The 25,306-nt window shown below is 39.9% G+C and overlaps 1 protein-coding gene across 1 annotated transcript in view; it reads left to right on the forward strand.

Annotated features, from left to right (window-relative positions):
* Positions 1 to 1,794: 1,794 nt before the first annotated feature.
* Positions 1,795 to 25,306, forward strand: part of LOC134499267 (protocadherin Fat 3-like) — a 65,247-nt gene continuing 41,735 nt past the window's right edge. Inside the window, exons 1-5 of the mRNA XM_063305918.1 lie at positions 1,795 to 2,002; positions 2,837 to 2,974; positions 9,526 to 9,669; positions 11,632 to 11,829; positions 13,455 to 14,253. Of these exons, the coding sequence (XP_063161988.1) occupies positions 2,000 to 2,002; positions 2,837 to 2,974; positions 9,526 to 9,669; positions 11,632 to 11,829; positions 13,455 to 14,253 (1,282 nt within the window). The 5' untranslated portion in view covers positions 1,795 to 1,999. The remainder of the gene's footprint in view (positions 2,003 to 2,836; positions 2,975 to 9,525; positions 9,670 to 11,631; positions 11,830 to 13,454; positions 14,254 to 25,306) is intronic.

The following is a 25,306-nucleotide window of genomic DNA, read 5'->3' on the forward strand; positions in this document are numbered from 1 at the left end:
TTTCTTAGTCAGAAGAGATTTTAAAATACTACTCAAGGGCTCTTTAAGCTTTAATGTTTGTGAGAGCTGGAATGGCATGAACAGATTCAGGCTTCCCTGGTGTAGGAACAGAAACAAAAGTTAAAGCTCTATTTTAAAGGAAGGCAAGAAGGTAAATCAATTAAAAATGGTGACATTTAATTACCAAAGAGGTATTTATTATGTGTTAATGAATGACAGCTTCCCTATCAACAAATCAGCAGTAGGCACTAAAGACTCTAAGCAATCCTGTAATTATGTAAAATATCTGATGAATTTATTATTATTTTTTAAAATCTTATCCACAAACCTAGTGGTGATGGATGTTTTATGCCAGTTCTTGTCCATGCTGACAAATGTACAGTAACTTTTTGGAAAGAACTGCATCTAAGCTTCCCAGTACAAATGGTTGGGGAGAAATAAGACTTTTGGCCAACAGTCTGAAATCAAGGCCAACCTTCAGTGGTTGATATGAAGATACCCAAAGGAGACAGGTGACAGTGGGGTGGCTGAACCAGATATTCTTTAGAGGCATTTTTTTTTTTTTGTTCTTCAAATTAAGCCATAAGGGATAGGGCAACCTTTTGGGGACTGGGAACACATTTGGAAGGTGATCCTTTCACCAATGTCTGCTGGGAGAGGAGTGGCCTGTTCACAAAATATCCCTATACCAGAAGTACGCTAGTGAGATCATTCTATTCTAAACTGTTTAGCTCCCCAGGATGCTGTCTGCCAGCTCAGCTTATCTTTGTCTTTTTCTACGTGCCCCTTCCTGTAATGGTTGCCGACCCCAAGCACTCAGACTCACAAGAGGATGCTAAATGAAATCTGATTTATTTAGGAAATCAAGGCAGATACAGAGAAAGCTGAGAATGATAGAAAGCGCGCCAAATACAAACTAAAAACCCTCGGCTGCAAACGTAACCCCACCCCCCTACCAGCAGAGTCATCACCCCCAATCCCAGGTGCCTGTAACCGTCTTCCATCCAGCCTGGGAAAGCAACCTTGAACCCATGAGATAACCCAAACACATTCCAAGCCCGCAGCCAACAGATAAGCATTCCCCGAGCAGGAACCGTCCTCCCTCCAGAGATCAAACACGTATCAGGCTAATGACATGCGAAACGTTACGATGTACCAAGCACATTGAAACGGTGAACATGACACTTCCTAAAACTGTATTAGGGTTTGGATACCAGCCATTTTTATTTTCCAAGAGTGCATCTTCGGAATGAAGCTGAAAGTAGAGACTTGTGTTTTGTAGTATGACAGCTTCCAGTTTTTAATTTTCAACTAAAATAATGTTTTAAAAAAATAGGTTAGGTGAGACAGAGCCTCATAATCATCTGTTTAGCCTTACAGTGAAAAAATATGGATCAAGTGCAGGTAACATCTAAAGAATCATGTTCCTGTGACAATTGTATTTCTAATTCTAATATTGCTGTGCTTTAATAAAAGGAAATCAGTGACTTTTGTGTCAGCACAGATCTCTTCTTTCATTCTTAACCGGCTTTGCTCCTTCCAACATGAAGAAAAAAAATTTTTTATTATTATTATTGTAAACCGCCCAGAGTCCCTTTTGGGAGATGGGTGGCGATACATTTGATTAATAAATAAATATCAGAAGTGGCTTTACTATATTATCTGGGTTGTCACTGTTTGTTTTGTGTTTTTCTACAGTCACTGAGGTTGCTTATATTTGCTTTCGAAAAAGAGGCTGTGACCTTAGGAATGTATATGATGTTCATATTCTGTCTTCTGTCTCCAAGGGTCCATATCCGTAATTGAAACTTTGGACTATGAAACTTGTAAGGATTTCTTCCTTGTCATTGAAGCTAAAGATGGGGGCAGCCCAGCATTGAGTGCTGTGACAACAGTGAATATAAATGTGACAGATGTTAATGATAACGCACCAAGATTTAGCCAAGAAGTCTATAGTGCAGTCATCAGTGAAGACTCATCGGTTGGTGATTCATTAATAATGGTGAGTTCTGAGTTGTAATTCCCATGTCACCAGGGTAAATGGCTAATTGTAACTGACTACAGGTTAAACTTTCTTAGTGGTAACAGATATTGATAACTTTGAAAATCCTGTAATTCTTTGGCAGGGATTATGCAGACAGCACTATCAGGAGAAATGTAGACAAAAATGTAGGGGTCTTCATTGGGGGTGTAAAAGAAATCTAGTACTGAGATAGATGGACAGACAGACAGAATTCTTGACTAGCAAAGTTAAAATTAAATGTGTTTGTATCAGGAAATTTTTACAGGATCAGTGTATGTTTTCAAAGTTTTGTTAAAATGCAGGTTGCATTAACCGGATTCACTTACTGTGCTAAACCATAATATGGTTTGTTTAGTTTGACATAGCATGCTGTGTAATCAAGCCAATTATAAATCATGGTGAAGCAAGGCATGGGTTAGTGTGATGTATGAAGCAAGTCTTTAAATTGCAAGATGATTTAATTGACTGAATTAACTTCCTAAACTTGCAAATAGCTCCCCCATTGGTTTTCCCATTCAGACATTTCTGGTCTAGCATGCGGTTAATCATGGACTTTATTCGGGAGAGACCGATGGGACAAAGTAGTTCTTTTTGTACATTCCAAGGGGAAAGTACAAAATATGCTACCTATTTCAGATAGTTATCTCTATGGAATCCTGATAGACCATAAGTGCCAATCTGATGTATTTTTAAGTACATCCTGTAATAGGATTTAACTATATGTACATTTGTGGTGATTTGGTATGCCATGGAATTTATCAATTGATTAATCATCGTTCTCCCTTCTATTTCTAATTTCTCATCTTTCCAAAGTTGATAGCTGAAGATGTGGACAGTCCTCCCAATGCACTGATTTCTTTCTCCATTATCAGTGGAGATCAGAATAATGAATTTTCAATTGATCCTGGCTTGGGGCTGATTAAAGTTAAAAAGAGATTGGACCGAGAACGGGTAAGGTCATCCTATTTCATTGCTTCTCCATTGCCTTCCTCATGCAGCTAGTATTAATAATTGATAAATACTTACAAGTTTCTGTTACACCAGTAAAGTTTTCACAAGATTATTCTTTGGCATTTTCCTTTTGCATTTCTGATTGAACACCCTCCTTTCCCAGTATCCTAATCCCATTTTGAAGTATTTGCCACATTTCTGACAACCTTGATTGTAGAAGCTTGGAGTTCCTATTGACAAAAAAATCAATACTAATGAGATAAGAGAGAGATTTGTGCAGGAAAGAGATGATTGAGGCAAAAAGAAACATGTAGCTTTCTGTGATGTGTTTTCTCAAGAATTAGTAAAGCTCATGTGATATAGTGGTGTAGGTGTTGAACCAGAACTGAGAAGACCCAGGTTCAGGTCCACCATCAACCACAGAAAATCACTGGGTGACTTTAGGCCAATCTCTCTTGGTCCAATCTTCCTCACAGTGATTTTGTGAGGATATGTAAGCTATCTTGAGCTTCTGAAGAATAGGTGGAACATAGATCTAAGATATAAACACGTGATTTAAAATATTCTGGGAGTGCAAGTTCTACTGACATAACCCATTTCCACTATTTTTTGAGTTTCTGTGCCCCTGATTATTGTGTGCTTTATGTTTGCTTTGTGAATGAATTAATTTATATACAGGGCTGGCTGAGGACCTCAAGGAAACCTGCTGAGGATAAATACAGGGAATGGGTGAGGCTGGTGGGACAAAACATAATCAGGACCTTGGAGAGCTCAGTGTAGGGAAATACAGGCTTGGTTAACTCTCAACTCAACATGAACAACTTGCCTTTCATCACTCAGCTGAGCTCATACGAAGACTAATAAAGCTGAAGAACCAGTGATTCCTTAGCTCCAGTCCTGCTTACTGCTGATTTTGGACTGAAAGGGATCATTACCCTTTCTGACATTTGAGACTCCTGCATAGCTGGGAAGTTGCAGAAAGAGTCTGAAACAAAGATTTTGGAAGACAAATCCTCAAACCATAAAATCATCATAATGGATACTGTAGTAACCTGGAGTTCATCACCTGAGTCTTTGTTAGGTGCTGAACCCAGGGATATGACAAGACTCTTAAACTCCAGAATGAACAGAAGAGCAGGCTATTTGGGGGAATAGCACTGAACTACAATTTATTGCTATGGGAACAATCCCAGATACCTCTGACTCTTCTTTCCTCTATTGCAGCTTCAAGTCAGACATGGGAAGTTTTTCCTTCTCCTTTGAATTATTTATGAAGTAAATGTGGTTTAAGGCAGGGGCAAAACCTGCCAGAATGCGCCACTGAATATCAGGAGCATAACACGGAACATTGATGAATGTGGTTTGTTGCTAATTGCTCAGCAGGAAACAATGGAAACTGATACATTAAGCCTAGTGTTGGTTTAGCATCCTTATGAAAGTCACAGTCCCACTCCAAACAACAACCAATAAGGCCAACTGTATGAATTAAAAATTTCACCTTTATCCCTCTGCTGATACTATTATGTTGTTATCCCATTCGCTGCAGTCCTTGGTCATCCAGTCATAATATTTTTAAAAGTACAACTTTAACTACAAAAAGAATGTTTGTTCCTAAGTTTAGGAAAACAAGCCAGCACTGTAAACCAGGAATAAACATTCATTTGCCCCTTTGGCCTCATTCTAAATGCTCTTTAAAAGCTACTCATTCATACTTCAAAGCATGAGTCTGTTCCTCAATTTGGCAGCCCATTCCTAGGGAGCAAGCAAGAGAGAGATGTGGCAAAGTTAGAGAAAAAGGAGGACAGATGAAAGAGGAAACCCTGCGCAATTACAATTTAGGTCCCACCTACAGCTGCCATCACCTTCACTTGCCACCTGCATGCCACCACCCCCAGATGATTCAAGAAAATGAGTTAGCCAAAATAAGTTTTACAGCTCCACTCTGAACCACTGTTAACACTGCAGTTTGTCTGAGTTCAGGCAGGAAGTTTAAAAAGATCAAAATGTTCCAGGTTTCTCCTAAATGGCTGTGTTAGAGGAAGACCATGATTATGCAAACTGACCTCTGTGTCAAAGACAGCAATCTGATCTAGCTGCAAAACACCAGATTGCCACTAGGTGGTGGTCAAGAGGTAATGAAAACTATCTCCTGCAATTTAGTGGCGTTCAGATGTTTCCAGCCCTAATCTGACGGTCCTAATGTAATAGACATTGGCATACAGTTAACACAAATGCAGTACTATTGTGCCAAAATGGAATTTATCTCTGCATAAAGTCCAGTTCATCCCCTCATTCTTCTGCATTGTTAATCAGGCCATATAAGTCTCCTTAAAGAGCAAGTCTTCCAACCACACAATGCTTTTGTGAGGTTCTTGGCCCTTGAAACCCTAACAGCAGTAACTCTCAATACACGCCATATAGGATATATGGAAAGTTCTTTATTAGGATCTGGTTCCAAGCTCTTTCAAAGCTGCGAATGATTTTTGGCACCTAAAGCTTCTCCTAAAAGCATTTCAGTTGCTCTCCTACTTCCCCCCTCCCTTCTACTGTAATTTACTATCTGGTAACATTCCCTTTCGATTTCAGCCTCTCACCGCCCTTTTCCCTCGTTCCAAAACATGCCAGGCATTCGACCTTGAAATACCCTTTCATCTAAACATCTCTCTAACGGCTGGAATGGAATGCATGCCTTCTCCCCCCTTTCCTTGCTCTCCAGTGCCCTAAGCTACACGTTTCTAATCTATACAGGTGTCTAAGCTCTACTTCTCCCTTACTATTTAACCCGTGCTCAGGTAAGGCATCCAGATGCCATTAACTGTTGCTTCTGAATTGCTCCATCCTGACAGCTATCATGATGTGGAAAACCAAACTAAAACCATCAGAAAGTGACCCCACTTTTTTCACAGAAACAAATCTTGCATGGGAAAGTAAAGCTTCATTCTCATAGAAGTTTGACTCCTGAAGGCCACATGCACACATCGACGTAATTTTCTTTAGAACAACATAAAAGTGGTTCTTCTGGGATGATGATGATGATGATGATGATGATGATGATGATGATTGATTTCCCAATCCACTCTGCAGTCCTGGCATTTCCTGGTTGTCCATGTACTAATCCAGGCCAGCCCTGTTTAACATTTCTGAGATCAGCCAAGGTCAGCCAGGTGCTGTGTTTTCTTGAAAGAAGAAAAATATCTCCACTTGGAAAAAAAATACTCTATTTGCCTCCAGGCTGCTTAATGCGAAAGAAAACATACTTCCCATATTAATATCACAGCAGGCTAGAGCTATCAATATTTGAATCACCATTATAAATAGTTTGCCAGCAGAATGCAGGCAAAGCAGAGGGTGGGTGGATCTGTTGCCATCTGTGGACTATGGGAAAAATCTTGAGGAAGAATTAGGCAGTTACATTGGAATTAAGTGGGATGTCAGCAAAACCACCAGCACATAAGTCTGAATGTTCTGAATGAAACCTTGAGATGTTTTATACCCTAATCACACACACCTAAGAATGTAGCTTCAAATGACAACCAATACTAGGGTTGTACAGAACAGCAGTGTGAGATCCCAGGAGTTAAGGTGGTTTAAGGTGACATAGGCAAGTGGTATGTTCACACCCCTGCATGCTCCAGAGCATATTTTTGCCTTAAAAAATGGGTCTGGCCCATCATCCTGTACTCCACCCACATTGCTTCCCCCCATTTGCCAGTAATATATATTTGGCAAAAGTAATCTCATCAAGTGTGTATTTCACTATTCTCAGCACCCCTCACTTCTCTGGCTGCTACCTGCAGTAACTGTGAACACCATTGGAATAACACCACATGACAGAGAATAATGCAGGGTTGAAGCAAACATGCTTTTATCCAAACTGAAGCCAGTGGGTAGCTTCCAAACAAAGATAGCATTATAATGCATTAATGTCTTTCTCTAGATTATCTTCTTAATGTCTTCTCAGGCAAGAAGTCTGAGCGCTTCTTGCCCAATAGCTCGAACATCAGAGTGAAGGTCTTCACACAGATTTATGTATACAAGGATCTTACAGTCATTATCCATCCTTTTTTTTTTTTTTTGGTCCCTTCGAGTCATTGTTGACTCCTGCCAGCTGCCTGGACAAGTCCGTGAAGTTTTCTTGGCAAGTTTTTTCAGAAGTGATTTGCCATTGCCTCCTTCCTAGGGTTGAAAGAGAGTGACTGGCTCAAGGTCACCCAGCTGGCTTTGTGCCTAAGGCAGGACTAGAACTCACAGTCTCCCGGTTTCTAGCCTGATGCCTTAAACCACTACACCAGACTGGCAGTCTATCCATCTAATTAGCATCATTAGATAGAAGGTTTTTTTTAAATAGTACACTTACCATCTTACTTCTGCAAATCCTTTAAGAACCTTGCATTTTCTCTGAATGTTTATATATTTTAAATCTAGGAAACCAAGCACTCTATTGGTATGAGAGACTTCTTGGGCACAGTTGTTCACAAGGTTGGCTTAAGCCTCCTGCTATCACAGGGAGCACTGGAGCCATGGTGTGGTTTTGAGAAACGAATTTTGGAATCCATTCTTGTAATATAATTGATTGTGCTGCCTAAGTCTATATTTGATAACTGAAGGTTTAAAAGCATTTTTTGTGCATAGATACTTCTTTAGACTATAATGGCTGATATTGAATTTCTTATGTAAGATGCTTAATGTTTATATTTTTAAGCACTCCATTATGTGCAGCTTGCTTGCATCATCTCATGGAGTAATTTTAATGGACTGGAGCCATTATGTTTATGGATTCCTTTGTTAAAAATGAAAAAGCATTTGAGTCACATTGCAGCAGAAAATACAGAAATGCCAGTACACAAAAACCAGATAATGTAGCACAGAATCTTGTATTAGACCACCTGGTGCCCTTGAATGTTGAGCACTCTGGTCGCCACAACCTTTGCCTATAAAGGTTGAAGATGATGGGAGATGAACCCAAAACTTCTTGAGGGCATCAAATTCTCTTTCACCCAGTAGAGGATTTCATCTGTATATGAATTTCTATGGTAGAATCCAAAAGGAAGAAAGCAGATTATACTTCTTCTGCTTATTGAGGATGTTCTTTGAACTATAACTTTTGGGCAATCAGACAATCTCTACGTGGCTTGCAGTGTTCCAGTTTTTCCTGCTGCGTAACTGATCATCTAGTTGATAAAACCATGTTCTTGCAAGCATCACAACTGCATGTCTGGGAAGATGGAAGGCAAATAAGCAAGCAGTGTTGTAATTTCTTTTGGGAAACAGCTGTCTTGATCAGAACTGTGGAAGATTTGAGTCTTTCCCCCCAACAATCTGCTGTGTGTGATAGTGTGAGGGTGAGAACAGAATGGAGCAGTGGATGTGCATGCAAATAGGCATGTGCACGCATTTATGGGCCGTGGTACCACACTCGTCACCAGTCCTGTCCATTTGCAGGGCCCCCAAAGGCTCCACAAATGTTAGTAAACGGTCTACTCAAAAGGTGCGTCATCCTCACCTTACTAGACTGTCCAAAACTCTTCCTCTGTGAAAGAGAGAGAGAGAGAGAAGGGGAAATGAAGCAAACATCAACTATTAAGCAAATATTATAATCAGTCCCATAGGGACGCGGTGGCGCTGCGGGTTAAACCGCTGAGCTGTCGATCGGAAGGTCGGCGGTTCGAAACCGCGCGGCGGGGTGAGCTCCCGTTGCTCGTCCCAGCTCCTGCTCACCTAGCAGTTCGAAAACATGCAAATGTGAGTAGATCAATAGGTACCGCTTCGGCGGGAAGGTAACGGCGTTCCGTGTCGTCATGCTGGCCACATGACCTGGAAGTGTCTATGACAACGCCGGCTCTAAGGCTTAGAAACGGAGATGAGCACCGCCCCCTAGAGTCGGATTCGACTGGACTTTACGTCAAGGGAAACCTTTACTTTACTATAATCAGTCTCAAGATGGAGATCAGAGACCAGATAAATTAAGGTGTCAGGAGCATTTGATAGGAAAACTGTATCCAACAATCCATCTTGTTCCTGGCTTCTTCCAAGTTCCTCTTATTTGTGAACTGTTACAAGACTGTTTGCTTTCTATTCAGCAGTGCTTTGTCATTATTTGAAAAATACACCCTGCATCATGGTCTGCCTAGAAATGTGGCAATAACTGGAGTTAAACGTGAGGACAACACAGGGCCTCTGAGCCACTACTGGAAAAATGTACAGACTAATTCAGAGTAAGAGTTCTTGTGTGCCTTTTTTTGAAACTTCCCTCCACTGCCAAAACACTACTAAAGAAAACCGTCCTTTACAAGCTGACAGAAGCTTCATTTTTTTTCTCTTTTCTTGACCTTCTCTTTTTCTATCATGCGTTTGTTTGTTTGTTTGCTGCTGTTGCATCAATAAAAAACAATGTGAGTCTTCGCCTGGAATCGGAAATGGTAAATCCATTCTATTTCAGAATTTTCACCACAATTTCTGTATATACTGGTTGTAAAAAAGAGAGAGAGAGAAGGATGGGATTTGGAACCTTTTCTAGACTAATTTAAGGTTTTTGTTTAACATTTGTGCAGGTTTCAGGATATTCATTAGTTGTGCAGGCCCAAGACAGTGGTAGCCCTCCTTTGTCAGCTTCAGTGACGGTCAACGTTGACATTTCTGACGTGAACGATAATAGTCCTGTCTTTACACCTGCCAATTATACAGCTGTGATACAAGTAAGTTGACCCAGAACATCCCAAAAGGCCTTCCCTTCTGACCTTTAAGATATAAAGATGTTTGCTTACTGTTTCAATTGCGGTTGATGATTTATCAGCCTGCAGTGCATTGAATCATATGTTTCTTTACAAGGAAAGGATTAGAATGTTATTTCTTAATTACCTGAGTAATACATTTTCTATTTATAGGGATAATTAAACACCAGGTCCTACTATAAGGTAGTAGGGTGATACAAAAGGGTGCTCTGAAAAGATGTGCTAAGTAGCAGTTTAGTAGCTGCAGTTCCCTGCACACTTAATTTGGGAGTAAGACCCATTAAATCAGTGCATCTTAACTGCCAAGAGATTTGCTCTACAGAATAAACTTATCATGTAGGATATCATTATCAATTCCAGATTTTAAATTATACAGTGATTTAGGCTATTGTAATGGTATGTGGGAATGACGCTGGGAGATGGGGAAGGGCCACAGCCAGGGAAACAGTCGGATAAGAGGCAGCTGAGCCCACAGAAGGAATGGAGGTGTAGCAAATGTCTCAGAAAGGACCCTCCCTAGTTTCTTGGGCTGTACAGGCAACGGGGGAGAAATGTACTTACAGACTTGCAAGGTTCTGTTAATGAAACTTTATAATAAAGTAGAATTAGTTCATCTGGATGTGCTTCTTGTCTGGACTGCCTCATAAAATGGACAGTTACTCAGAGTATATCACATATCTAATCTTGGTAATCTTTACAACAGCACCCTAGGGTTACTCACTGTTATTCCAAATTGGCTCAGACTAACCGTAGTTAAGAACCCATCCCACACTATAGGATGATCTTCCAGACACACAGTTTGCAAACTGTAATCTAAAGTAGTTTGTCGCCTTTTGTTTTCTTTTATGTCAACCCTCATACTCATCTCCAAGCATTAGTGCAGCTGTAGTTTATCAGCAGTGAGATCAAGTATGCCACAAGCCACAGTTACCGTAAGCTGGTTCATAAATGGGAATGAGACTTTTTGTTTGTTTAGGAGTCCTCTGCAAGGATTCCAAGTCTCAGACACTTTAGATCAGTGTTTCTCAACCATGGCAGCTTGAAGACGTGTGGACTTCAACTCCCAGAATTCCCAGCATAGCTGGCTGGGGAATTCTGAGAGTTGAAGACCACACGTCTTCAAGCTGCCACGGTTAAGAAACACTGTTTTAGGTGGTGTTGTTGCTTTGTATTGGAATGCAGAGTTTTCTTACACATGGAGAGTAGGGTAAAGTGTGATGAAGGACAGATTAGTGCAGGTCTGTCTTCTGGAGTTACTCGTTCCTTTATCCACATTCACACATACATTCTCAAACAGTAATAAAACACTTTGGTACTACCAACATTACCAGCTGCTCACACTTTATGGTGCATAGCATAGATCAGTGTTTCTCAACCTTAGCCGTTTTAAGATGTGTGGACTTCAGCTTCCAGAACTCCTGCTGGCTGGGAGTTGAAGTCTACACATCTTAAAATAGCTAAGGTTGGAAACACTGGCGTAGATAGCAGAGAAGGGACATACACACTGGAATAAACAATTTCAGAAAGTTGGCAAAGATGATTGAAACTAGGCTGACAACCAGGAAGGATACCCCCGTTTTTCACTGATAAAATATAATAATAACCTAGAGCGGTGTTTATAAAATAGAACAGGTTACTGGAGATGGAAATGGAAATGCATCCCTAATTAAGGGTTGTAATTCTTGCTCTAAGTGGTCATCTAAAGAAGTCTATAGGCTATGCTAGCAGGACAAAAGTGGGAGGCAAGTACACATTGTATAACAGATGGCAGATAGGAAAAAAGAAACGTTGCTATAAAAATGCCACATTCTCACATGTTGCTCAGCAATGTGCCAAGATATATAATTAAAATTCTCTCTCTCTCTCTATCTCTCACTTTCTCTCCCTCTCTCTTTTTAACACTGCATTATGTGTTTATGCACAAAGGAAAACAAACCAGTGGGAACCAGTATTCTGCAACTGGTGGTCACTGATAAAGATTCTCTGCACAATGGCCCCCCTTTCACCTTCTCTATCCTGGCTGGAAATGAAGAGAAAGAGTTCACGCTTGACCAGCGAGGCATCTTGCGATCTGCTGTCATCTTCAAACGCTTGGTTGCCACTGAATATGTGCTCTGCGTTCAGGTACCAAACAATTTGCCCATACCTGCAAAAAATGGTAGAACTTCTTTCTTCAGCCAGAGTTTTTCCTGTCCTTGTAACTATGAGCACTTACATACAATATCTTTAACCATCTTCCTTGTTAAAAGGAAAGAAGTATATTTTGCAACATGTTCTAAATTTTACTGAACAGGAGCAAAGTCCTTTGCATGAAGTGAAACTTTGGAGCCGATAATTTTAAGGCTGTAATTGTTTTTTCCTATAACCCCCACAAAAACACTGTTTTACTCTATAAGCCAAAAATCAAAATTCTGATTGTTATCCAAGTTTAAATTCTGTGAGCATTCTGTGATCTACGTACGTAAAGAATACAGACGTCACTCAAATCCATTTTGCCTCCATAAACAATTATATCCTGTTCTGGAGCTTGCAAACTCTGGCTGCAGCTTTTTCCATTTGGGAAATCGATAACAAAGAGAAGATTTTCTCTTGCAAAAGAAAGAAGGGGAAGGGGAGGAAGATGCCCAGCTGTTCTCTACCTCCAAATTATGCACAGGCCACCTATTATAACTGGGTGTTCCATTTTTACCAAGAAAGAACTGGAAATGTGAAGTTCTTTCAAATTCAACATTAGCAAGCTGGTATGCTTTCAACTAAATTCTTTTCGTTCTACAGTAGACACTTCCACTGTTGAAAGTCTAAAGGGCTTTTCTTAAATATTTTTCCCCATTATTTTTATGATAGTCTGAGGCACAGCCTGAAAATGATCAATGACACCTTTAAGTGACGTTCAGGCAGCTAAACCCAATCTTGATTCTTTGTTCCAGAAGACAGGTGTGGGAGGGAAGAGTAACTACAAAGCACAGTGGTTTGTGAAAAAAGAGTGTTTCAGTGCTAGAGTGTATATTTTACTTGTGGAAATGCTCAGTTCCATCTCAGCTCAGCTCAGGATCCCAGCTAACAAGGTGGAAAAAGGTCTTGGCTTGTGATGACAGAGAGCCAGTTGGCATGAATTACATTTATCTAGATAGTCAGCTTCCTATTAAGCTGGGCATCCGGTTATACAGTATTATTTTCCCTCCCATGCACCTTAGTTGCAAATATAATAGGGAGAATAATGGCCCCATCCTGAACACATGCATCCGGATATAAGTTTCACTGAGCAGTAAATTCTGTTGAAGGCATAGCATTCAATTTTATCTTAAAAGGAAAAAAAATAAACTGCTGGTGGGGTAAGAGGTAGAAGAAAGTTTAAGTTTTCTACCTTACCTTTCTTATTCCCATAAGGACAGAATTGGGACCTCCTATGCTTAAAATGCTACAGACTCGGCTGTGATTAAAAGTTCTTTTCCTGTACTAGATTTAGGATGTACTTAAAATCTCGAGGTTTTTTTTTTCAGTGCTCATTGAGTACTATATGACAAGGGCAACATGATGGGGAAACTTGCAGATGTACTTTGCTATGTATGAAGGGTTTATTTGTTTATTTGTTCTGCTGTGGATTTGGCATCTGAGTTGTTCTATGGAGACTCTGAAATTCTTCTGAAGAAAGAGCGGCCCAGATATTTATAGATTCCCTTATTGGGCAGCATTTAAAGTGATGTTTGTGTTGCATCATTGGGTCTTCAGTTTGTCATTTCTTGAATTAGGCAAAGGATTCAGGGAAGCCTCAGCAGGTGTCCCATACCTACATTCAGATCCGGGTGATTGAAGAAAGCATCCACAAGCCAACAGCCATTCCCCTGGAGATTTTTATTGTTACTATGGAAGATGACTTTCCAGGAGGTGTTATCGGAAAGATCCATGCAACCGACCAAGATGTATATGACGTCCTTACCTATGGCCTGAAGTCAGAACAGAAAAGTTTGTTCAAGGTTAACAACCATGACGGAAAGATCATTGCCCTTGGAGGTTTGGACAGTGGGAAGTATGTCCTGAATGTATCAGTCAGTGACGGGCGGTTCCAGGTACCCATGGATGTGACAGTCCACGTTGAGCAGTTAGCGCAAGAGATGTTGCAGAATACAGTCACCATCCGTTTTGAGAATGTCTCCCCAGAAGATTTTGTGGGGCTACATATGCATGGATTCAGGCGCACTCTGCGCAACGCTGTCCTCACCCAAAAGCAAGATAGCTTGCACATCATCAGTATTCAGCCTGTGGCAGGTAGCAATCAGCTTGACATGCTGTTTGCGGTTCAGATGCACTCCGGGGGCTTCTATAAGCCAGCCTACTTGATTCAGAAGCTCACCAATGCAAGGCGACACTTGGAAAATGTGATTCGCATCACCGCCATCCTTGAGAAGAATTGCTCTGGACTGGATTGTCAGGAGCAGCATTGTGAGCAAAATCTGTCTATTGATTCCCATTCCCTGATGACCTACAGCACTGCACGGATTAGTTTTGTGTGTCCTCGATTCTACCGAAATGTGCGTTGCTCTTGTAATGGTGAGTGCTACTCCCCATCTCCACCTTTCTTGTTCTCCTCCATCCTCCCCATTCAGAGCTATTTTTTATTTCTGTGACTAGGTAGGCAGCTCAAGCCAGATACTTAAAAGAACCTTTGTAAAGCAGAGTGCTAAGAATCTATTTCTCATGCTTAGCAGGAACGTCTGATGTTGGCTGAGGTCAAAGGAAGGTGGTAAACTTTGACCTCTCAGGACAAAGCTAGCCAAACTTTCAGGATATGGCCCAATCAAAGAGGTCAGCCAGCTTCATGCCGTGGAAGAGGATATGGGATCTGGGGGACCAAATTTGGGGCCTTGAAAACAGTGGTTGTGTAAGAACAGTCCCAGACAGTCTGCAGTATTTTCAGACTGATGAGGACAACTGACCTAAGCGATAAAGTTTAAAAGGACTTTGACTCATTCTCTATTTTGCCAGAGTAATGAAAACCAATAAAGCATGTCATTAAGTAATTGAGACCAAAGAGAGGGTTCTTGACCTTTCCCGGAGTATACTCAATATTGTATGGCCCCTCGTTTATTTTTGTTGTTTTTTTATCCACACACATGGACCCTGAAAAAATGATCTGAAACTTCTTACTATTTTGAAGGTGACATAAATGACCAATGCATGCAGTTTTGCAGTGTTTGCTTTTTTGCTGAGTTAGGCACTGTAAAAATGTTAGAGCCCTGTTGGATTAGGCCAAAGGGTCATCACTGTGGTCAATTAAATGCAGGTTATATTTTGGGTGTGCCCCTTTGTTAGAATTTATACCTAATAACTGCCCAGAGTCCCCCGATGGGAGGAGATGGGCAGGGATAAATTTGATAAATAAAAATAAATAAATAAATAAATAAATAATAAAGGCAGGATAGAAAAGGAAGGAGGGAGGGAGGGAGGAAGGAAGGAAGGAAAAACCCTTGAGCAGAAATAAATCCACAAAAGTGATACAAACAGAATTTTGCACAGCTTAAGGCTGATGTGAAGGAGGGATGTTCATTCTTAAAATATGTATCTTAATCAGAAGCCTATTCCCACTGACAGATGCCATGGACATTCATTGTTTATGCATGCCAGCTGTGGAGCAATTTCACCTAGTTTACCTTGATTAGCAGACATAGCTACAAAATGCAAAATAGGCTGAAAGATGGGTTGGGCATCTCAAGGGGTTTGGACCTTTGTGTTGGTGTGGATAGCATTCAAAGCAGTAGATGGAACAGTCTAGATCCTTTTACTTCAGTCTGTAAAGTTTAAGTTTCAAGTTGCCTGAGCTAATCTCATAGACCTTAATGAAATTATTCGGAAGCTTATAGAATCAACCAGATGCCCCAAGCAAAAAAAGATGAGTATTGTATTTTTCCCTCTGCAGAAAAAGGGAAGAAAAAAACATTTCCCCATTCTGGAATGAAATTGCTGCATTGAGCTTTAATATGAGCTAAATTCCACAGATTTTGCAAATTAGCCTTATTAGTTATCCCTTTCTCCTGTTGATATACTTATTTAAGCCTCCTTTTAACCTAGTTGTTTTCTTTTGTTTCCACTCTGTTTGTCATCTTGCCATCTTTACCCTTCTTCTTCTTCTTGTCATTTTTAATGTCTTGTTTTAATGTTTTCAGTAACTGTGAGCAGCCCAGAGTTGTTGTGAGTTGGGCAGCATATAAATTTAATATATTATTATTTATTCTATTTGTATACCACTGAATCAATAAAGAATCACAGCAATTTACAGCAGTCCAATAAAAACATACAACCAATTAAAACATCTACAGTAAGCAACCCTTTATAGACTTCTTTGCCGAAAATGGATAAAAATGGCCTGCTGATTTCAGGATTCATTGATTAAAAAGGTTATTTATGGGAAGAAGGGAACTATGATATGCAATATGGAGATGGTAATTATTAAGTCTGTAACTATTGCAAAGAAGTTTGAAAGTCACTTCTTTAGATATCTTTCTTTTTCTTGCTCTTCTGTTATTTACTTTTTCTTCTACCCTTTTATAATCTTTCTATTTCTTCTTCTATGTTTCTGTAGTTTTTTAAATCTTTGTAAAATCTTTTAATAAAAATTATTTTTAAAAAATCTACAGTAAGCATCTTAAAATCAAAATCATAAGCAATATAGAACAATGATACCTAATATTAGAAGAATAAAAAATAGCACAACCAAAATACAGGACAAAAATGGAATGCCATACAATGAAATTAACCATGGGAAAAATTAACTAGTCAATAAATGGTCCACAGAAGGGTTCTTAAGCAGCATAATTCCTACAGTTTGCCCAGAACTTTCAGTAATATACCTTGGAGTCAGGATTGGGTAACAATGAATGCTTGTGGATTTCATTTGATTTTGATGTTAACATTTGCCTGAATTATTTATATCCCTAGTATATACCCGTTTGAAATATTCTTCAAGGCGTTCTTTAAAATTTCACCTTCAAGTCCCATGATTTTTATCCCCATTAAATTGTTCATGATATATGTTCAGTTTCAGTCTTCTTTCTTTTCTTCTCTCCATTCTTCCCTCTCTTAAAAATAGTCAAATAAATAAATAAATAAATGTTGTGGCATTCTTTCCAAAAGTAAAAACTATTCTTTTTTTTTTCCTGAATAAAAATGTACATAATCCATCACAATTGATTTAAATGGGAAACCACAGTATAATTAATCTTCTTTTGTGATGCAAAAGTGACCTTTTATAATAATACATTTTTGAAGTATGTGGCAGATTATATTTAAATGAAGGACTTGGCCAAGCGTCCAATTTGTCTTATTCTGCCATACAGACAGAATATGGCTAGATGTAACTCCACCTCTGTGCAAGCAGCTTCAGTTAAGAAATCTCCTTCCATGTCCCTCTGTCCCCTTTAAATAGCAACTTCCCTTATTTATTTTAGTCATGATCTATCTGTATGTCACTACTGGGGAAATTATTGTATATCCTAACCTGGTTCTTGAAGCCATAGTCCATATACTGTATACTGTGGTTTTGAATTCTTTTTGAAACTAATTCTAACATTTTTATTATTATTTTCATCATTTTTATTATCATCATTTTTAACATTAACAATCAGCTAGCATACTGTTGAAGCTGAGGTCAAGAAGTCTCCAAGTTGAGCTCAAATTAAGCTTTTTCAGGTTGAGCTCTTGGTAACAGTGTGAATGCATCCATGTAGGTTTTTTCAGCAACACTATAGAAATGGTTTTCCATTGTTTTCTTCTGGGATTATTTTTTAACTTCCCAGCCTAGTCCACAAGAACCAGTGTAGTGTAGTGGTTAAGGCGTCAAGCTAGAAACCGGGAGACTGTGAGTTCTAGTCCTGCCTTAGGCACAAAGCCAGCTGGTGACCTTGGGCCAGTCACTCTCTCTCAGCCTTAGGAAGGAGGCAATGGCAAACCACTTCCAAAAAAACTTACCAAAACAACTGCAAGGACTTGTCCAGGCAGTCGCAGAAGTCAACTGCATACACATACAAAGGCGTACACGTACATACACACACACACACACACAGTCTAGCCTACAGCCCTAGAATTCCTTATTGGTTTCTTTTCTAAGTATTGACCCTACTTAGTTTCCAAACCAGGATATATCAGCCTGATGCTGCCACCTACTGAGATCATGGTTCTTATCCTGCTTTGTTACGATGATTTGGATGGCGCTGGCCTTCCATAAGGCTTTAAAATTTTGTTTTTTCCTGAGCGCTGGATTAGGGTGTTGAATGAGCCTGTCTGGAAAATTGATTTAAATTTGTGAACATGCTGTGTTTTTTACTTCTGTTTGTGTGGTTTTATACCATGTTGTCATAGTGCTTTTATGTTTATTGCTTATCTTTTATTTTGAATCCAATGTTAGCTATGTAGTGTTACATTTTACGAGTTCGGCAGGTATACAAATAAGAGAGAGAGAGATCCCTGGCCATTATTGGTTCAGCCAATATGTTTCAGATTCATGTTATAATATTGTTTCAAGGACAAAGGGCTGTTCAGAAGAAGGGTGAAATGTAAATATGAACAGATGCACAATAAAGTGTGGTTGAAATTGATAAGAGACAATTGTGTTCATGCCATCCTAAGTTGGCTCCCCCTTTGCAAATGATAGTTTCCAGGTTCACCATGAATCCTGATTCACACATAATGGCAAGCCATGATGTGATATGTTGGGTATTGTCATATCTACAGCCAAGCCAGCTCATCCATTGTGGCATGGGGGAGGTGCACATGATCCCCAAGCTGCGGAATTGCCTACAGAATTATCTGTCACAAAATTTCAGGGTCTTGATTGCTTTATGAACCAGTCTGCCAACCCAGCTTGCCTTTTGTAAGGCTCTTAAGAACTTAATGTTGGGCATTGGGCCAGACTGTTGAGTAAGCTCACCCCTAGGAAGCAAGGGGATATTGGTTAGCATCTTCAATTGCCAACTTGTCTGCTGTTTTGTTACGAATTGTTTCTCTTTTTAGGATTGCTTTTAATTTGTCATTGTGCTTAGACAGCCATACAGGTTGAATAAATGAATTAAATACCGATTTTCATACATACTCTGTAAAAACGGGAGATTCCACTAAAGCTAAAGTAACAGTTATGTTAGAGCTAGAGGGTAATCTTTAAAGTAGGCTTTACACACAGTTAAAGACAAAGAGAAGCTTCAACCCCTTCTGCTACCAAGGACTCAGGAAAGAAATGGAAGTTTGTGACTCATATAGGCGCACAGCAGCTGTGCCTTCCTTGCATCACCACCACCACCACCTAGGGCGTCCTTCAGTCCCCTCACATCCTGGCTTAACATTCTGCGTGAACTTGAATTGTGACTCCCACAAGCCTCTAACTGCTATGTCAGCTTTTTAAACCCATTCTCTAGTAATTTTCTAAACCACTGCAGGAACATTTACAGACTTGTGGTTATGGTCAGATGGATTTCCATCTCCTAGAGGCACTTCTGAGAACCACAGTTAGTGGTGGATGTTCATGGTAAAGGGAAGTAGGGAGTGGCAGTCTATGACAGTGATTTAACCGTTCAGGAAGTTTGCTGACACTGCTGCACAGGGTACACTATAGTTTAAATACTGGTTGTCATAAGTCAACGTTAACACTGACAGAACACCACTTTCTAGCATGACAGCCGTTGGTTTTACTGTCTGGAAAATAACGTAAGATATAATTGGTTGGGTGGGGAGGGAGGGAGGGAGAGAAGAGAAGAGAGCAGGCTCTGTGTTTGGGGTTTCTGCTCTCATTTTCTAGCATGACACTTCTAAAAAAAGCCCTGGCTTGAACCTAAGCCTTCACTACACCACCAGTAATCCAGTGATAAGTACCATGTTTTGAGAATTTTCTCTAGTCTATGTTTTAGTTGGCTTTCTTCTGATGTTACTGAGAAAAAAGCACTGCGCTCACAATATAAGCGAACAGTTTAAGGTCTTCTTTTTGCTGACTCTGGGCCAAGGCTGAAAGTGAGTCGCTCGAGACCAGCTGAATGTGTTTGGAGTTGAGCTAAAATGGGACATGGGGCTTGGCAGAGCGGTCATCGTCACTGTCCTTGGACAAAGGATGGGGCAAATAAAGGGTCTTCTGAACCAGCAACAGCATCCTTTGGGGTGAAGTATGCAGCCATGTTCTTTCTGATAACATATGGATCCTCACAGCTTTTTGAGGCTGCAGTCAAACGTGGAGTGACATGTCAGTTGCTAGTGGCATCCGTGAAGTAGTGTCAAAATCAGCAAATGGCATGTTGTCATTCAAGCCCAGCCCATTTTGAACATTCATGTAAGATATGTTAGGTTGCGTGTTTTATTGCTCCATCCAGACATTACTGTTCTTTCTGTTTTATTATGCTGTTTTCGTACTGTTTTTAGTGTTGCATGCCACCCAGAGTTGCTAGGGAGGGAGGTCACCTTATAAATGTGACAAATAAACCTTACAAATTTTGAACTCATCCTGCAGTGGTAATCCATCTGTCATCCTCCAAGTAAGTTTGGACAAAGAAGTGGGTGGGCCAGGAGAAACTTAATTAAATCTATCCAAGAATTTCAGTTATAATTAAATTAAAATAATTCAACCACTCAGTTGCTTGATTCTGCACAGTCCAGTTTTAACATTAGTTTACATTCAACGGTAGAAACAGTCCAGAGAGACCTTACTCTGTGTACCAGGTTATTTACTTAACTCCTATCTATCTATCTATCTATCTATCTATCTATCTATCTATCTATCTATCTATCTATCTATCTCTGAGAGCTCAAGATGCCATACATAGAAATCTCCTAGGTGCCTGCAAAATAATTGTTTTGAACTTTTTGAGCTTGACATTTCATACAACATCCCATTTTTGAGTGTAAAACTATTTCAGGTATGAAATGGGCCACTCATATTTTAGAATGGTTTTGAGCTAGGGATAGCTCTGAATCATTTCTATGATGCTCAAAGAACTGGTTTTGCATTCAAAGTGGTTGTTTTTCACACTCAGGACAGGGTATTCTGCAAAGTTTCCAGCTTGAAATGGTTTGAAACAAAACCTTTTGCATGCCTCTACAGTCTTCTTCCCTTAACAACAAACCTGTAAAGTAAGTTGGACTGAAAAAGCTAGTGACCTAGAATCATTTAATAAGGTAGTCCTCACTTAACAACCATTCGTTTAGTGGTGGTTCACATTTATGACGGTGCTGGGAAAAATGACTTACAACCGGTCCTCACACTTATGACCGTCAGTGTCCCCATGGTCATGTGATAATGGTTTGGGTGCTTGGCAACCAGTTCAAATCTATGACCATCGCAGCATCCCGTGGTCACATGATTGCCATTTTCTACCTTCCTGGCCAGCTTCTGGCGAGCAAAATCAATGGGGAACCACATGATTCGCTTAACAATCATGTGGTTTGCTTAACGTCCTCAGTGACTCGCTTCACAACTGCCACATAAAAGGTCATAAAATCAGGTTGGATTCGCTTAACGACCACTTTGCTTAGCAACTGAAATTCCAGTCCCAATTGTGGTCGTTAAGTGAGGACTATCTGTATGTTCAAGCGTTCAGTGAGGATTTGAACCTTTATCTCCTCAGTCTAAATCCAAAACCATCATCATGATGTTGCAATGTTGCACGAGCAGTAGGACTTTTTATTCATCTCCTCTACTGCAGCAGAGATGTCAATAAACACAATTCTTGAACATCTCCAGCACTCCCAACAAAACAAATATTAAGGGTAAGCATGAGGCTTTGGGGGAAGGGAGAATCCTTCTCCTGGTCCATCTGATGGAAGAAATCCATCCAGGGTCATTGATTATCGGAATCTACCCTTAGTACCAACATATTTTCAGAAGTCCCTCCAGTTCTACTTCGGTGTTACATCTTGGAGCAGTATAATATTTTGGCTAGATTTATTGGGGGTTTTGGGCTATGCATCTTGGAAATATTGTAATGAATAATCCCTGTGCACATTGATTTTCTACTATTTGTGATGCTCTTGCATGTGGTTTTTTTCCATTCTCACAATGCTAAATTGTTCCCATCTGAAGCCAGGGCACGTTCTGGAAAGCAATTAATGTCATCCTTTTCGTGTTCTGCATATGATCTTACCTGTAGTGGCAACAGAGGATCAGCCCAGGATAAATGCCATAGATAGGTGTTTTATAGTTCAATAATCAGGGTTGATAATTGAGTCATCACAGGGGAGGGAATGACAGCTTTAAAAAAAACACACACATGTGACTGCAGTCCTTAACTGCTAAGCTGTTCTTGGGAAACTGCTGTTTTCAGCTTTAAACCAAAAGAAATTAGGGATGAGCATTACAGACCTTTCTTTGGATGTGCCAAAATTCTGAGTTAGTATCTACAACTGTCTGTATGTTTGTTTGTTTGTTTGTTTGTTTGAATTTATTTGCTGCCCAACTCCAATGGACTCCGGGTGGCTTGGGTACAGTTTATGAAGTTGGCTCAAAAACTACATTATGAACATTCATACATCTGTGCACACACATCTTTCATATGCACAATTTGCATACACATGTTCCAGGGTGCATGTGAGTGGTGTGCAAATTTTTTTCCATAGTAAACTGCAGTTTTATATGTAAAGATGTATGTTCAAGTGAGTACACTATGCAGGAAATAAAGAAATTTTACTGCAGTCACATATCTATATAGTATACTGTATTCTAACATAAGTATATTTATGTATACTTTCCCATAATATACACAGTTTGCACATGTTAAAAAGTGTGAACTGAGCAGTGCAAATTTCACTACACCTGCCATTTTGGATTTGCCTATCTGTTGAGGAGGGTAGAAATCATTATTCATATTAATGCTTGCATTTCTCCTACATCACAAAAATATCACATATTTTCTCCAGCTCATTTCTTTTAGCCCAAGTAGGACGCATCCATTTTCTTATGTTCTCCAAGTAACTATTTTTTGTTTCATTTCCAAAATAGAAAATGAATCACTGCAGTAATACTGTATTTTTTTTTTAAATGTTAAGCATATAAATAGACATCTCATGTATATGTGTGAATTAAGAAGAAATGGTAGGATATATGTTATTTGGCCAACCCGCTCTAACCCAACAGGAATGCATTCTTTTATTGTCATTACAACATGGTGTAAGAGCATAATCCATATGACAAGCCCAATTAGATGGAATCTCAAAGAGTAGTACTGTGTTGCTATGCACTGGTTATCTTGTTTTGTTCGGGAATCAGATGGATCAATTTCATTGTGTTTTGAAATGTGATTTGTTAGGGTTTTTTTTACTAGCTGCTTACTCTAGTTCCAAAGATCAGCACATTCATATAACATTGGTTAAATTATTTAACTTACAAGTTAGGCAAGACCCATTTCATTTCAGGAAGATTTACTCCCAAGTAAAGAAGCCTTGGATTGGGTTCTTACTCCTTTTACCCAGGACCCCTGAGAAATACCATTAATTTTTTCCAGGCTGGTCTAGCAAGAGTAATTTTACCTCCATTCCAGTTGTGAACATTGCTTGGTGAAATAAAGACCAGCAGAAAACCACTGGACTTCAAAGTAGGTACTCACACCTTGGCCATAAATCCCCAAAGATGGATAACATCCTCTTGAGTGCTTTAGTGGTTTTCTAGTCTGTGCCATTGTGAAATCAACCTGAAAATGCAGGTTAGCAGGGAGCCATGCAGCAACACAAGATTTGTAGCTTGGGGCCCACAAAGACAGACATAAAATACTCTTTCCAAAGCTTTAATAATTTAAAAGTTCTTATGATAGCTGTAAAATTCACCTACAGGAGCCTAGTAAAAAAAATGAGAATGCCTCCATTGTTTCTCTGTCAGGACTACTCTTCGTACTTTGAGAAGAGTACCTAATGGTGGCTTTGTGCAAAGAATGAGTTGGGTAGCAAAAGCAGCATCACAGTTTGGACAAAATGGGATGAAGCTATGGATGGGGTCCCTGTTGCCTAAGAGAACAGTTTTTGAGGATATAGAAGCAGGACAAGGAGAGAAGAGGGGGCACGTAATTATACTAACTATCTTGGCTCCCGAGCTTCTCTAATTGCTCAAAAGAGGAGGCTGATCCTATGCCTCCTTTCTCTCTGGGTGCCTATCTGCGTTCTTACTAATAATTTCAGAAATTCTAGTTCTAAAATTCGCATCCTAACATCAGCTTAATGGCACCACTGAGAACTGAATGGCAAACAAAAATCACAAGGCGAGCACAAACGTTTACTACTTTGAAAAATTAATTTTGGGCATTTCTCTGCAGAGTTCAAAATGATGCACTGCCAGTCTTTCAAGGCAAGATTGGGAAACAGGAGTCACCAGGAGTCTTGTAATGTACTTCGTTGCAGTCAGGGCATTGCAACAGAATCTTGAGAGCCTGTCAAAGGCCCTCTCTACTCCAACTTATACCTGACAAAATCAAGGCAGTCTTATTTTGAGTTTCTTTCTTACACTTCCTACTTTTTCAGGACTGAGATATCTTTTCTTTAACAGCTCTACAGTCTGCTGACATTCCATCATACACTCACAGTTCTTCTCCCCGCCCCTTTTTATTGTCATGATGGTCATGTCGAGCTTATGTCAGCCAATTAGCATCAGTGGCTGAGTGGAGAAGATGACCAAACCAAACCAACCCTTGGCTATCTCAGAAAAGCTAAGCAGGGCAGACTTGGTTAGCACTTGAATGGGAGACTACCAGGAAATCCCAGGGCTGTAGAAGCTCAAAACAATATGACAGTGGCAAATCATTTCTGTTTCTTCATAAAGAAAATAACATATCCAGATTCATGTAAACAAAATGACTTGAGTTTTATTTAAGGAAGACTATTTTTCATCTATCCAACTATAATCATCTGGCTACTCCAGGTTTAAGCCTGATTCCTGGACAGATTTCTAACCCACTAAATGTTTGTGACTGATCAGACTAGTAGATTTCAAAAATCTACAACGTGGCCAGCAAACCTCATTCATACTCCCTCAACTTTCTTTAAGTCAGATGTCCTTACAATAGGACCCGAGTCTTGGAAAAGTTGAAGCTTTTTCCTCATGCATCATTGCTCAAAATCTCATAAATGTGTCCATGTCAAGCAAGCCTCCGCTACTTGGTGGAATGCCGTTGGCTGACTCAGAAAATGTATGAGGCATAGCACAGAGGGTTAAGAAGGGCTGGTCTCTTCCTTGAAGACCTTAACCAACCACATTTCATAGCCCTTCGTGGGACAGTCATGGGAGTGTCTTGATCATAATTAAGCTACGTCTTTAAGAAACAGTCATTATTTACCTAAACCCTATTTGGGGCTAGCATGGAGTTTTGTGGTTCATGTAGAGTCCCTCTGGGGTGAGTTCCAAGGGATTACATGTGACGGTTTGCCTGAACAACTATTGGGCTCTGTGGCCATTATGCTTTGGGTCTACGCATGTTCAACCTCAGCACAGCCCGTGAATTCTTCCACTGGAGGCCCACTTGTAGGCCTTGACAGCATTGCCCCTCGCACACAGGCTCCGTTTCCGCCTTCTGCCTAACACGATGAAAACATTGGAACCGTCAGGCACTTGGGGGGTGCCAGCACATGGTGATAGTTGCACTGGAATGTTGTG

The sequence above is a fragment of the Candoia aspera genome, chromosome 5, assembly GCF_035149785.1.
Source record: "Candoia aspera isolate rCanAsp1 chromosome 5, rCanAsp1.hap2, whole genome shotgun sequence".
NCBI lineage: Eukaryota > Metazoa > Chordata > Lepidosauria > Squamata > Boidae > Candoia > Candoia aspera.